Source organism: Phocoena sinus, chromosome 15 (genome assembly GCF_008692025.1).
Source record: "Phocoena sinus isolate mPhoSin1 chromosome 15, mPhoSin1.pri, whole genome shotgun sequence".
NCBI classification, from domain to species: domain Eukaryota; kingdom Metazoa; phylum Chordata; class Mammalia; order Artiodactyla; family Phocoenidae; genus Phocoena; species Phocoena sinus.
Genome location: NC_045777.1, coordinates 62,500,482 through 62,515,879, shown reverse-complemented (window position 1 = coordinate 62,515,879; position 15,398 = coordinate 62,500,482). Strand labels below are relative to the sequence as shown.

Genomic DNA, 15,398 nt, shown 5'->3' with positions numbered 1-15,398 from the left:
CCCAGCTGAGTCGTGTGCTTATTCAAGTGTGGTCTAGCCTGGGGTTGTGGAAACCTCACACTCCCTTCATCCTGGGCACAAGCTGAGGGACAGGGAGCATGTGGTGGTGTAACCCCAGGAGCCGGCCTGCCATTTGCCAGCTGCGTGATGTCAGGCCAGCTCCTTAACTCAGGGCCTCAGTCTCCTCATCCATCACAGGGGGACAGCACTCGCATTACTTGCGTCTTGGGCCGTGGTGCGAATCCAGTGAGGTCATATGTAAATACAAAGCACAGTAAGCAGAGGGACTGGTATATCCTACGTACTCAATAATTGTCTATTTTTATTATTTACTATTAAGTGGCCCAATCAGAGCCTCACAGTTAATCAGTCAGCAGAGGGGCTGGAGAAGAACTCAAATTTCTTGGTTTTTACTGCATAGCACAGGTTATGCTGGGTCCAGTTCTAGATGATGTATTGCTGGACCCACAGAATCCTTTTTAAATTTTTTATTTGGTTACTGAAACTTTTAATTTGGGAGATTTCATATTAGACAAGAGGATTTCTGGCTTCTGGTGAAGAGTGGAGTGTCTGCTGGGCCCACACCTCTTGCGGTAGAAGCAGAGTGGCAGCTGCCCCTCTGGATGAGGCTTCCATTCTCTACTTTGCCGCAGACTCCACTACTCCCTATCGTCTTACATCCAAGAGGCTCCTCCCACCCACCACAATGGTCTGCCCCTGTGAGCACCCCAGTTTGCTCCCTGCTGTACAGCCTGGTCCTGCTTCTCTCTCACCCAGGACCCACCCCGGTTCTCACCCAGGAAAGCTTTGTGAAGCCAAGAAAACCCTCCTGATTCCCATCCTCCTTACCACGTCTGAATGTCCCAGGTGTGTTTAAGCTAGAGCTGGGTCCTCGATGAGCTATGGGGGTGGATGGCACGGAACCAGTGGCCTGTACAGCTGTGTCTGTCCTTTCAGCTTCCACAGAGCTGGGCATGGGAGTCCTGGGTTTCTCCTGCTTTTGCTGCACAGCCAATTCTTGCCGCAAATCTGGGCCAGGAAAAGGATTCAGATTTAAGTCTCTGCTTTGAGTGATGAGGCAAGGGGAGGGTCAACAGGAGGCACTGGTCAGCAAGAAGAACGATCAGAGTGAAAAACTCCAGGTGGAAACCCTGAATGAAGCAAACCCCATAGGACCTTGCCTGGAAGGCTTGCAAAACTACATGGTTTTTATTTGAGTAAAAACAAAAAGGTTTAAAATTTTTTTCAAATCATGGCAGTGATACACTACTGCTTTTACTGTTTTAAGAGAATTCAAATGTATCAAGGTATACACAGAATACTCAGTGAAAATGTGCTTTCCCAACCCGTCCTCAAATGCCCCTTCTCACTCCTAATCAACTGTAACATGAGGGAGATCTTCTCAATCTTTTCCCTGCATTTCACACATAGAGTTTATATGTGTATCTATTAAGCATATAAGATGAATAACTTATTAAGCGTAAATAGAAACATACATCTACTATCTATGTGTTTTCCCCCCTTCAATGGCATGTCCTAATAGGCTTTTTTATTTATTTAATTTTTTTGGCCAAGCGGCATGCAGGATCTTGGTTCAGCAACCAGGGATCGAACCCGTACCCCCTGCAGTGGAAGCACCGAGTCTTAACCACTGGACTGCCAGGGAAGTCCCTTAACAAGCTTTCTATGACTACATTTATATCTATACCGTATTTGTTTGAACAACTGTTTAACTAACATTCCACAAAATAAATCTATGTAATTTACTTAAGCACTTCATTACTGATGGGCATTTAGGAACAACTACCTTTTAAACTTAAAAGAGTTTTTCTTTCTAAACCCCCTTCTACTGGCTAAACATTATAAACGAAATGAATGTCATAAACAATTAATTGGGACTTTAACAAAATCCCTTATGGACCCAACTTGGATGACTTGCTAATGTCTTAGAGTTAGAAAGCTCTACCTTTGGAAGTGCTACCTCCAAAGAGCAAACGCTGATGAGATTCTGGAGTTCCAAGCCACGTGTATCAGCAGCCATCAAGTCACAAAAGAAATGGGCTGGCTAGCAATTCCATCAACAGGCATTTTCTCCCCACAAAACTCCTGTGCTCCTGCTGGGCATAAAGTGGGTGCTGGGCTTAAATACCCACAAAGGGTCTCTACAGGGTTGGACATCAGACAATTCTTAGCACAGGGTGGGGACCAAGGCTCAGCCTGCCCGGTGTGTTCCCTGCCCTCGGAACACAGGTAATGCTAGGTGATGCTGTGGGACAGGACACCCTCAGGCCCGGAGAGGGCACAACGGTGGTGAAACACACAGAGCAAAGCCAAGGCCTCCTGACCTCTGGCTTCATCCTTCAGTCGCTGAACAGATTCTAGGAGATTCTCCTTCTCGTCCAGTTCGCTCTCCAGGAAGGCATTTCTTTCAATGGCTTGATTCAAGCGCTGTTCAAAGTCCTCAAGAGACATGATCGTGGCCCTGGGTGAGAGACAAGCAAAGCTGCCCAAGACAGCAGACGGCATATCCGTCTGGCACCTACAGCCCCGGGGAGCAAGAAGGGTCATGCACACATGGTGCAAGTCCCAGCTCTGGCACGTCCTAATCCCACGGAGCTGAGCAGGCCCCTCAACCTTCCTGGACCCAGCTCTTCACCTGCACAGTGGGAACCTCTCAGCTCACGAGGTGCACACAGCTGTCCCGGGGGCTTAAATAAGATCATGTCCATAAAGCACTTAGCAACGAGCCAGGACCTAATTAGGACCATAGGCCCCGGTCAGATGCCACGATGTGGCATGTTCCATCTTGTCTCGGAGACTCACGATGCAGTCAGCGTTCAGAACATCCCACTACAACGCACATGCAATGTAATAACACGCATTTAAACAGCTAAGGGAGGCCATCTTCATCCCTCAGTTACCTTAAAAAGTTCAAAAAGTTCACAACGCCCAGCCCCAGCCCAGCTGCCCTAACAACTGCTTCTTTTGGACAGTGTAGATAGCCACTGGAATGCCGTGTTAAAGGCACTGGCAGGGCTCCCTGGTGGCGCAGTGGATAAGAATCTGCCTGCCAATGCAGGGGACACAGGTTCAAGCCCTGGTCTGGGAAGATCCCACATGCTACGGAGCAACTAAGCCCGCGCGCCTAGAGCCCGTGCTCTGCAACAAGAGAAGCCACTGCAATGAGAAGACCGTGCACTGCAATGAAGAGTAGCCCCCGCTTGCCGCAACTAGAAAAAGCCCACACATAGCAATGAAGACTCAATGCAGAAAAAAAAAAAAAGGATACTGACAAGTGCTGCAATAAGGAAATCTGTTTAACTAGACAAGCTACCTTCTCTGGGCCTCAGTTTCCTCACATGCAAAGCAGGAGTAATAACAGAACTTCTGCATGGGGTGGGGGGCTGGGGAGTGCAGCAACACACAAAACACACAACAGATGTTTCACACATAAGTGCTCAATAAATGTCAGCAACTTTTCTCACTGATCCCGTGTTTGTCTCCAGAAGACCTTTAACATCCCCGTAACTGTATCTCATGGTGATCAGAAGCATCTGTTTGGAGTGGAACCCATGAGTTAACACCTTGCTCTAATGTGTAAGACTAGCTAAGTGTCCCTGGGGAACTTAACCTCTCAGAGCCTCTGGGCCTCCAACGGCAAAGTGAGGATCAATCATTCATTTATTCACCACTTTCTACTATGTCAAGATTGAGTCGTATTAGTTCCTACCTCAAATGGTCTTTAGAGGTAAAGAAGGTAAAGTTACCAAAAGTGCCTGATTTAAATATCATCCCTTGGGACTTCCCTGGTGGCGAAGTGGTTAAGAATCCACCTGCCGATGCAGGGGACATGGGTTCAAGCCCTGGTCTGGGAAGATCCCACATGCCGCTGGAGCGACTAAGCCCATGCACCAGAACTACTGAGCCTACGCTCTAGAGCCCACAAGCCACAACTACCAAGCCCGCGTGCCACAACTACTGAGTCCAAGTGCTGCAACTACTGAGCCTGCGCTCTAGAGCCCGCAAGCCACAACTACTGAGCCCGTGTGCCGCAGCTACTGAGGCCTGTGTGCCTAGAGTTCATGTTCCACAACAAGAGAAGCCACTGCACTGAGAAGCCCGTGCACCGCAGTGAAGAGTAGCCCCTGCTCACTGCAAATAGAGAAAGCTCGCACACCGCAACAAAGACCCAACGCAGCCAAAAATAAATAAATAAATTTAATAAATAAATAAATATCATCCTTTGTTGTTTTTAGAGTACAAGACTGGAACCAGTTAAAGTGACCCTAAGGCTGGCATGTCAAATAACAACAAAAGAAGATGAAATAGCTAGGAATTCATGTAATAGCAAACATGTAAGACTTTATTGTAGGGCACAGAGGCTTGTCAAAATGCAGACATATGGTATTTATGAGGAGGAAGACCCCAAATCATAAAGAAATCAATTCTCCATAAGTTACCTAATAAGTTTAACACCATCTAATAAAAATATGAACAGGGGGCTTCCCTGGTGGTGCAGTGGTTGAGAGTCTGCCTGCCGATGCAGGGGACGCGGGTTTGTGCCCTGGTCCAGGAGGATCCCACGTGCCGTGGAGCGGCTGGGCCCGTGAGCCGTGGCCGCTGAGCCTGCACGTCCAGAGCCTGTACTTCGCAACTGGAGAGGCCACAATAGTGAGAGGCCCGCGTACCGCAAAAAAATAAATAAATAAATGAACAGGTTTTTTACTGGGGGACACAGGCACCAGGGACTGATTTGAAATATGATGTGATAATGAAACAAGAATGGCCAGGAGAGGAATGTTGGCTACAAAAAAGAATGAGATCTCACCATTTGCAACAACATGGATGGACCTAGAGGGTATTATACTAAGTGAAATAAGTCAGACAGAGAAAGACAAATACCATATATTTCACTTATATGTGGAATCTAAAAAATAAAACAAATGGGGACTTCCCCAGTGGCACAGTGGGTAAGACTCCGTGCTCCCAATGCAAGGGAACCAGGTTCGATCCCTGGTCAGGGAACGAGATCCCACATGCATGCTGCAACTAAGGGTTCAGATGCCACAACCAAGGAGCCCGCCTGCCGCAACTAAGACCCGGCGCAACCAACCAAATAAATCTTAAAAAAAAAAAAAATTGGCCAAACCAGCATTAAAAAAAATAAAAACAAAACAAATGAACAAATACAACAAAACAGACACAGAGATACAGAGAATAAACAGGTAGTTGCCGGAGGGGAGGAGGTTAGGGAGAGGAGAGAAATAGGTGAGGAAGACCAAGAGGTACAAACTTCCAGTAGCAAAATAAATGAGTCACAGGTATGAAAAATACAGTGTGGGGAGTACAGTCAATAACTATGTAACATCTTTGTATGGTGACATCTTAGACTTCCTGTGGCCATCAGTTTGAAACGTATAGAAATACTGAATTACTATATTGTATAACAGGAACTAACACAGTAGGTCAATTATGCTTCAAAACAAGCTCATAAAAAAAGAGATCAACGGGGACCCGGCCTGAGGAGCAGTGGCGGGAGCTTCGAGACTAGGGCGGCGCAAAAGCTCAATGGAAATGGCATTGCTTACCGGCAAGAGACCTCCCAGCTCCACATAATATCAAACGCGAAAATCTCCCAGAGATCTCCATCTCAACACCAGCACCCAGCTTCACTCAACGACCAGCAAGCTACAGTGCTGGGCACCCTATGCCAAACAACTAGCAAGACAGGAACACAACCCCACCCATTAGCAGAGAGGCTGCCTAAAATCATAATAATTCCACAGACACCCCAAAACACACCACCAGACGTGGACCTGCCCACCAGAAAGACAAGATCCAGCCTCATCCACCAGAACACAAGCACTAGTCCCCTCTACCAGAAAGCCCACACAACCCACTGAACCAACCTTAGCCACTGGGGACAGACACCAAAAACAACGGGAACTATGAACCTGCAGCCTGCAAAAAGGAGACCCCAAACACAGTAAGATAAGCAAAATGAGAAGACAGAAAAACACACAGCAGATGAAGGAGCAAGATAAAAACCCACCAGACCTAACAAATGAAAAGGAAATAGGCAATCTACCTGAAAAAGAATTCAGAATAATGATAGTGAAGATGATCCAAAATCTTGGAAATAGAATGGACAAAATGTAAGAAACATTTAACAAGGACCTAGAAGAACTAACGATGAAACAAACAACGATGAACAACACAATAAATGAAATGAAAAATACTCTAGATGGGATCAATACCAGAATAACTGAGACAGAAGAACGGGTAAGTGACCTGGAAGATAAAATAGTGGAAATAACTACTGCAGAGCAGAATAAAGAAAAAAGAATGAAAAGAACTGAGGACAGTCTCAGAGACCTCTGGGACAACATTAAACGCACCAACATTCGAATTATAGGGGTTCCAGAAGAAGAGAAAAAGAAAGGGACTGAGAAAATATTTGAAGAGATCATAGTTGAACACTTCCCTAATATGGGAAAGGAAATAGTTAATCAAGTCCAGGAAGCACAGAGAGTCCCATACAGGACAAATCCAAGGAGAAATACGCCAAGACACATATTAATCAAACTGTCAAAAATTAAATACAAAGAAAGCATATTAAAAGCAGCAAGGGAAAAGCAACAAATAACACATAAGGGAATCCCCATAAGGTTAACAGCTGATCTTTCAGCAGAAATTCTGCAAGCCAGAAGGGACTGGCAGGACATATTTAAAGTGATGAAGGAGAAAAACCTGCAACCAAGATTACTCTACCCAGCAAGGAGCTCATTCAGATTTGATGGAGAAATTAAAACCTTTACAGACAAGCAAAAGCTGAGAGAGTTCAGCACCACCAAACCAGCTTTACAACAAATGCTAAAGGAACTTCTCTAGGCAAGAAACACAAGAGAAGGAAAAGACCTACAACACGAACCCAAAACAATTTAGAAAATGGGAATAGGAACATACATATCGATAATTACCTTAAATGTAAATGGACTAAATGCTCCCACCAAAAGACACAGATTGGCTGAATGGATACAAAAACAAGACCCATATATATGCTGTCTACAAGAGACCCACTTCAGACCTAGAGACACATACAGACTGAAAGTAAGGGGATGGAAAAAGATATTCCATGCAAATGGAAACCAAAAGAAAGCTGGAGTAGCAATTCTCATATCAGACAAAATAGTCTTTAAAATAAAGACCATTACAAGAGACAAAGAAGGACACTACATAATGATCAAGAGATCAATCCAAGAAGAAGGTATAACAATTGTAAATATTTATGCACCCAACATAGGAGCACCTCAATACATAAGGCAAATACTAAGCCATAAAAGGGGAAATCGACGGTAACACATTCATAGTATGGGACTTTAACACCCCCCCACTTTCACCAATGGACAGATCATCCAAAATGAAAATAAATAAGGAAACACAAGCTTTAAATGATACATTAAACAAGATGGACTTAATTGACATTTATAGGACACTCCATCCAAAAACAACAGAATACACATTTTTCTCAAGTGCTCATGGAACATACTCCAAGATAGATCATATCTTGGGTCACATATCAAGTCTTGGTAAATTTAAGAAAATTGAAATTGTATCAAGTATCTTTTCCGACCACAATGCTATGAAACTAGATATCAATTACAGGAAAAACTCTGTAAAAAATACAAACACATGGAGGCTAAACAATACACTACTTAATAACGAAGTGATCACTGAAGAAATCAAAGATGAAATCAAAAAAATACCTAGAAACAAATGACAATGGAGACACGATGACCCAAAACCTATGGGATGCAGCAAAAGCAGTTCTAAGAGGGAAGTTTATAGCAGTACAAGCCCACCTTAAGAAACAGGAAACATCTCGAATAAACAACCTAACCTTGCACCTAAAGCAATTAGAGAAAGAAGAACAAAAACACCTCAAAGTTAGCAGAAGGAAAGAAATCATAAAAATCAGATCAGAAATAAATGAAAAAGAAATGAAGGAAACGATAGCAAAGATCAATAAAACTAAAAGCTGGTTCTTTGAGAAGATAAACAAAATTGATAAACCATTAGCCAGACTCATCAAAAAAAAAAAAGGGAGAAGACTCAAATCAATAGAATTAGAAATGAAAAAGGAGAAGTAACAACTGACACTGCAGAAATACAAAAGATCATGAGAGATTACTACAAGCAACTCTATGCCAATAAAATGGACAACCTGGAAAAAATGGACAAATTCTTAGAAATGCACAACCTGCCAAGACTGAATCAGGAAGAAATAGAAAATATGAACAGACCAATCACAAGCACTGCAATTGAAACTGTGATTAAAAATCTGCCAACAAACAAAAGCCCAGAACCAGATGACTTCACAGGTGAATTCTATCAAACATTTAGAGAAGAGCTAACACCTATCCTTCTCAAACTCTTCCAAAATATAGCAGAGGGAGGAACACTCCCAAATTCATTCTATGAGGCCACCATCACCTTGATACCAAAACCAGACAAGGATGTCAAAGAAAGAAAACCACAGACCAATATTACTGATGAACATAGATGCAAAAATCCTCAACAAAATACTAGCAAACAGAATCCAACAGCACATTAAAAGGATCATACACCATGATCAAGTGGGGTTTATTCCAGGAATGCAAGGATTCTTCAATATACGCAAATCAATCAATGTGATAAACCACATTAACAAATTGAAGGAGAAAAACCATATGATCATCTCAATAGATGCAGAGAAAGCTTTTGACAAAATTCAACACCCATTTATGATAAAAACCCTGCAGAAAGTAGGCATAGAGGGAACTTTCCTCACCATAATAAAGGCCATATATGACAAACCCACAGCCAACATCGTCCTCAATGGTGAAAAACTGAAAGCATTTCCACTAAGATCAGGAACAAGACAAGGTTGCCCACTCTCACTGCTCTTATTCAACATAGTTTTGGAAGTTTTAGCCACAGCAATCAGAGAAGAAAAGGAAATAAAAGGAATCCAAATTGGAAAAAGCTGTCACTGTTTGCAGATGACATGATACTATACATAGAGAATCCTAAAGATGCTAACAGAAAACTACTAGAGCTAATCAATGAGTTTGGTAAAGTTGCAGGATACAAAATTAATGCACAGAAATCTCTGGCAATCTTATACACTAATGATGAAAAATCTGAAAGTGAAATCAAGAAAACACTCCCATTTACCACTGCAACAAAAAGAATAAAATATCTAGGAATAAACCTACCTAAGGAGACAAAAGACCTGTATGCAGAAAATTATAAGACATTGATGAAAGAAATTAAAGATGATACAAATAGATGGAGAGATATACCATGTTCTTGGATTGGAAGAATCAACACTGTGAAAATGACTCTACTACCCAAAGCAATCTACAGATTCAGTGCAATCCCTATCAAACTACTACTGGCATTTTTCACAGAACTAGAACAAAAAATTTCACAATTTGTATGGAAACACAAAAGACCCCGAATAGCCAAAGCAATCTTGAGAACGAAAAACGGAGCTGGAGGAATCAGGCTCCCTGACTTCAGACTATACTACAAAGCTACAGTAATCAAGACAGTATGGTACTGGCACAAAAACAGAAACATAGATCAATGGAACAGGACAGAAAGTCCAGAGATAAACCCACGCACATATGGTCATCTTATCTTTGATAAAGGAGGCAGGAATATACAGTGGAGAAAGGACAGCCTCTTCAATAAGTGGTGGTCGGAAAACTGGACAGGTACATGTAAAAGTATGAGATTAGATCACTCCCTAACACCATACACAAAAATATGCTCAAAATGGATTAAAGACCTAAATGTAAGGCCAGAAACTATCAAACTCTCAGAGGAAAACATAGGCATATGCTATGACATAAATCACAGCAAGATCCTTTTTGACCCACCTCCTAGAGAAATGGAAATAAAAACAAAAATAAACAAATGGGACCTAATGAAACGTCAAAGCTTTTGCACAGCAAAGGAAACCATAAACAAGACCAAAAGACAACCCTCAGTTGCAAATGAAGCAACTGACAAAGGATTAATTTCCAAAATTTACAAGCAGCTCATGCAGCTCAATAACAAAAAAAACAAACAACCCAATCCAAAAATGGGCAGAAGACCTAAATAGACATTTCTCCAAAGAAGATATATAGACTGCCAACAAACACATGAAAGAATGCTCAACATCATTAATCATTAGAGAAATGCAAATCAAGACTACAATGAGATATCATCTCACACCAGTCAGAATGGCCATCATCAAAAAAAAGCCCTGCTGGTGGGAATGTGAATTGGTACAACCACTATGGAGAACAGTATGGAGGTTCCTTAAAAAACTACAAATAGAACTACCATATGACCCAGCAATCCCACTACTGGGCATATACCCTGAGAAAACCATAATTCAAAAAGAGTCATGTACCAAAATGTTCATTGCAGCTCTATTTACAATAGCCCGGAGGTGGAAACAACCTAAGTGTCCATCTTCGGATGAATGGATAAAGATGTGGCACATATATACAATGGAATATTACTCAGCCATAAAAAGAAACGAAATTGAGCTATTTGTAATGAGGTGGATAGACCTAGAGTCTGTCATACAGAGTGAAGTAAGTCAGAAAGAGAAAGACAAAATACCGTATGCTAACACATATATATGGAATTTAAGGGAAAAAATGTCATGAAGAACCTAGGGGTAAGACAGGAATAAAGCCACAGACCTACTAGAGAACGGACTTGAGGATATGGGGAGGGGGAAGGGTGAGCTGTGACAAAGCAAAAGAGAGGCATGGACATATATACACTACCAAACGTAAGGTAGATAGCTAGTGGGAAGCAGCCGCATAGCACAGGGATATCAGCTCGGTGCTTTGTGACCGCCTGGAGGGGTGGGATAGGGAGGGTGGGAGGGAGGGAGACGCAAGAGGGAGGAAATATGGGAACATATGCATATGTATAACTGATTCACTTTGTTATAAAGCAGAAACTAACACACCATTGTAAAGCAATTATACCCCAATAAAGATGTTAAAAAAAAAAAAGAGATCAGATTCGTGGTTACAGACGCGGGGGGATAGGAGGAAGGGGAACTGGATGAAGATGGTCAAAAGGTACAAACTTCTAGCTAAAAGATAAACAAGTACTAGGGGTGCAATGCACAACATGATAATTATAATGAACACTGCTCTATGTTATGTACGAAAGTTGCTAAGAGAGTAAATCCTAAGAGTTCTCATCACAAGGAAAACAGTTTTTTCTATTTTTTAATATTGTATCTATATGAGGTGATGGACGTTCACTAAACTTATTGTAATAATCAGTTTATGATGCATATAAGTCAAATCATTGTGCTGTTCACTTAAACGTACACAGTACTACATGTCAATTATATCTCAATAAAACTGGAAGAAAAAATTGGCCAGAACTCTGAAAAAGAAGAGGACAGGGGCACTAGCTCCCCTAGATACAAAGAACATGCTCTTTAAAGCCTCAGTAATGAACAGTGTGCCACAGAGTGAAACAGTTATAAGATCAGACAGACCAAGGAGAGCCAAAGGTCCAGAAATAGATCCAAATACATATGAGAATTTAATTTATGATAAAGGTGGCATCACGAATCATTGATGAAAAGATGGTTGGTTCAGTTCTAGGTCTGGGGACTACCAGGTAGCCACCTGGAAAAAATTAATGTTGGATCCACACCTCATGCTACACCCGAAGATGAATTCCAACTAGATCAAATATTTAAACTCAGTATTTGGTCAAAATCTACTACTGGCTTCTGGAATGCCAGAGAACCAACTTCAGCAGCATTTCTGGCATTCCTGAACCTGTGTGGATGAACGACACCCTCCCCCCCCCACGACTGTATACAATCAGGCAGAGTCAGTAATACCAGCAGGGCACAGCACAGAGACTTATTGTTACTATGTGACTATTTGCTTTCAAATAAAGGTAAGCATCCTAGTTGTGCCGAGTGGAAAAAGCTTTATGTCCTTTATATGGTGAAATTCTGCCAACTGATGTATTTGCATATTTATTATCATAAGAGTAAAATGCTGCAATACATAACTGTGAAAGCTGTTAATCTCATGGACAGTTATAAGGACCTGAAAATAGTTAAGCAGGAAAAGAGATTTTCAGTAAATATGAATATTAAGAGATACATCTGTTAGATAACTAAAAACATATCCTTTTTGAGCCAATAAATACTTAAAAGTCTATGTATCACCTCACACCCATCAGAACGGCCTCCATCCCAAGAACAGAAAATAACAAGTGATGGTGAGGATGTGGTGGGAATGTAAAATGGTGTGTCATTATGAAAACTGTACGGAGGTTCTGTAAAAAATTAAAAGTAGAATTACTGTATGACCCAGCAGTCCCACTTCTGGGTACATATCCAAAAGAACTGAAAGCAGGATCTCAAAGAGGTATCCGTACTCCCTTGTTCACTGCAGCATTATTCACAAGAGCCAACAGGTGGAAGCAACCCAAGTGTCCACTGACAGATAAATGGATAAAGAAAATGCAGTACATACATGCAACAAAATATTATGCAGCCTTAAAAAAGGGAAACCCTGTCACATGCTACAACACGGACGAATCTCAAGGACATTATGCTAAGAGAAGAAGCCAGTCACAAAAGGACACATGCTATTTGATTCCATTCATATGGAGTTTCTAATGTAGTCAAAATCATAGAAACAGCAAGTAGAAAAGTGATTATCAAGGGCTGAAGGGAACAGGGAGCAGAATGAATGTTTAGTGGGTATAGAGTTTCAATGTTGCAAAATGAAAAAGTTCTGAAGAGCTGTTGGCCAATAATGTGAATACATATAATACTACTGAACCGCACACTTAAAAATGGTTAAGGTGTAAATCTGATGTCAAATTTTTTACCACAAAAAATTAAAAATAAAGTCTATGTAGGGAATTCCCTGGCAGTCCACTGTTTAGGACTCTGTGCTTCCACCGCAGGGGCCTGGATTCGATCCCTGGTTGGTGAACTAGAATCACACAAGCCATGTGGCAGAGACAAAGAAAAAAAAAATGTCTATGTAATAACACATGGACACTTTTTTCTTTTTTTTTTTGCGGTACGCGGGCCTCTCACTGTTATGGCCTCTCCCGTTACGGAGCACAGCCTCCGGACGCGCAGGCTCAGCGGCCATGGCTAACAGGCCTAGCCGCTCCGCAGCATGTGGGATCTTCCCAGACCGGGGCACGAACCTGCGTCCCCTGCATCGGCAGGCGGACTCTCAACCGCTGCGCCACCAGGGAAGCCCACATAGACACTTTTTTTTAAAAATTAGATTAAATCAATTTTAATCTTCGTTGAATTTTTTGGCATCTTGGCATTCACATATTAAACAAAATACCCTTTAAGGAATATATTTACTTTTTAGTTAATTCAGTTAGGCCTGGAGTCTTTCAAGGTTATCTTTCACAAGGTCATCTCCTTCCTCAGTTAAAAGTGAGTCATTTGGTTTTACGGATGTACAGTTGGAGAGACCAAAACAAGCAAACAGCTGATGGTGCTGAGAAATTACCATTCTTGCAGGAGACTGTCAAATTTTCCATATATAACTATTAAAATTTTATAATGAAATTGTAAATTGTAATGTTTTAAAGTTTTTTTTTTAATATAACTTCAGTATTCCAAAACTTTATTTGTTCTATAATGATGATTTGGGTCTCTATCACATCTGATTTTAATATTCAACTATTCAGCATCTGGCTAAAATGTGAACCCAATGCATCTTCAGGAGAGAGAAAGAAAAAAAGGAAACATAAAAATACAAGAAGAAAACATAGGCTAATTGCTTTATAAACCTGGGACTGCAGATAAATTTGCCTACACAGAAATCCAAATAACTTTCAATAGTAACATATGCAATAGACAAAGATGGAAGACAAATGACAAACTCCTAACATTTTCAATTCATATCATAAACAAATATATAAACATCTCCTAGAAACTGATGAGAAAAAACAACCAGCAATCCAGTATGAAAACAGGCAAGAAGATAGAGTTCACAGAAAAAGAAATAAAACAGTTATTAAATATATGAAAAGGAACTCAAGATCACTCATACTTCAGAAATGTACCTAATTTGTCACCTATTAGATTGGCAGAAATCCAAAGTCTAAAAAACACTGTTTAGTGAAGCTATTTGGAAAATGGAGACTTACACACATAGGTGCTCGGAATGGAAATTGGTACAAGTGTAGAGAACAATTGGGCAAAAACTATCAAAACACATATGCATACATCCTTTGACCCAAGAATTCCACTTCTGGGAATTTATTCTACAGATATACATCTATGCAAGCAATGCGTATCATTCACTACAGCAACCCTTATCACTGCAAAAGAAAGGAAATGCAGCAAATATCCAGCCGTTGGGGGGGACGGATAAATAATTATGCATCATACAATACCAACCATACAATAAAATATTATGCACTTGGAAAAAACCAACAACAAAGAATCCTCTGTGTCCTACTACAGAATGACCTCCAAAACCTATTACGTGACAAAGCAAGATGTACAACAGTACATACATTCTGTATACAGAATGCTCTTTTGTGGGAAAAAGAACGGGGCGGGGGAAATAATACAAATTTCTATTTGAATTTGAATTTTAAAACTCTACCCTTTGTATATTATTTTTGAATCACATGAATGTACTATCTCTTTGTGATAGACTGCATTATTGGTCCCAATTCTTCATCCTCCCTGTAGCCACACCCTTGCTTTGGCCTCATTGTGAGTGGAATGCACCTTCCCACCCCTTAACAGGGCTTGGCCGTGTGACTTGCTTTCATCAGTGATATATGGGTAGAAATGATCGTAAGCCAGTGGCCTGCCAAAAATCAGAAAATACTACAAAGCCACAGGAACCAAGTCATTATGGTGTTGGTAGTAATTCACAAATTGCACATTAGACAAAAAAGAAAGAAGAATCCTGAATTAGATTCCAGAATATACAGTCAGTCCTCCATATCTGTAGGTTGCATATCCTTGGACTCAACCAACTACAAATCAAAATTATTCAGGAAAAAAAAATCCAGAAAGTTCCAAAAAGCAAAACTTGAATTTGCCACTCACTGGCAACTATTCATACAGATTTTAGATTGTATTAGGTATTATAATTAGACATAATTTAAAGTGTACGGGAAAATGCACATAGGTTATATGCAAATGCTACACAATTTCATATAAGGGATTTGAGCGTCCACAAATTTTAGTATCCTCAAGGGTCCTGGAACCAATCCCCCATGGATACCAAGGAACAACTGTATGGCAGGTTAACAAATGACAGAGATGCGTTCAATTCAGTGGAAAAAAGATGGAGTGTTTAACACAT

At 41.1% G+C, this 15,398-nt stretch overlaps 1 protein-coding gene across 6 annotated transcripts in view; it reads right to left on the bottom strand.

The window, feature by feature from the left end:
- The window catches only part of NDE1 (nudE neurodevelopment protein 1), a 38,210-nt gene that overhangs the window by 6,840 nt on the left and 15,972 nt on the right, over window positions 1–15,398 (bottom strand). For all 6 annotated transcript variants that reach the window (XM_032604063.1, XM_032604068.1, XM_032604065.1 and 3 more), the window contains exons 5-6: window positions 2,346–2,482; window positions 850–1,029 (exon numbers count right to left, since the gene is read on the bottom strand). In XM_032604063.1, the coding sequence (XP_032459954.1) occupies window positions 850–1,029; window positions 2,346–2,482 (317 nt within the window). The remainder of the gene's footprint in view (window positions 1–849; window positions 1,030–2,345; window positions 2,483–15,398) is intronic.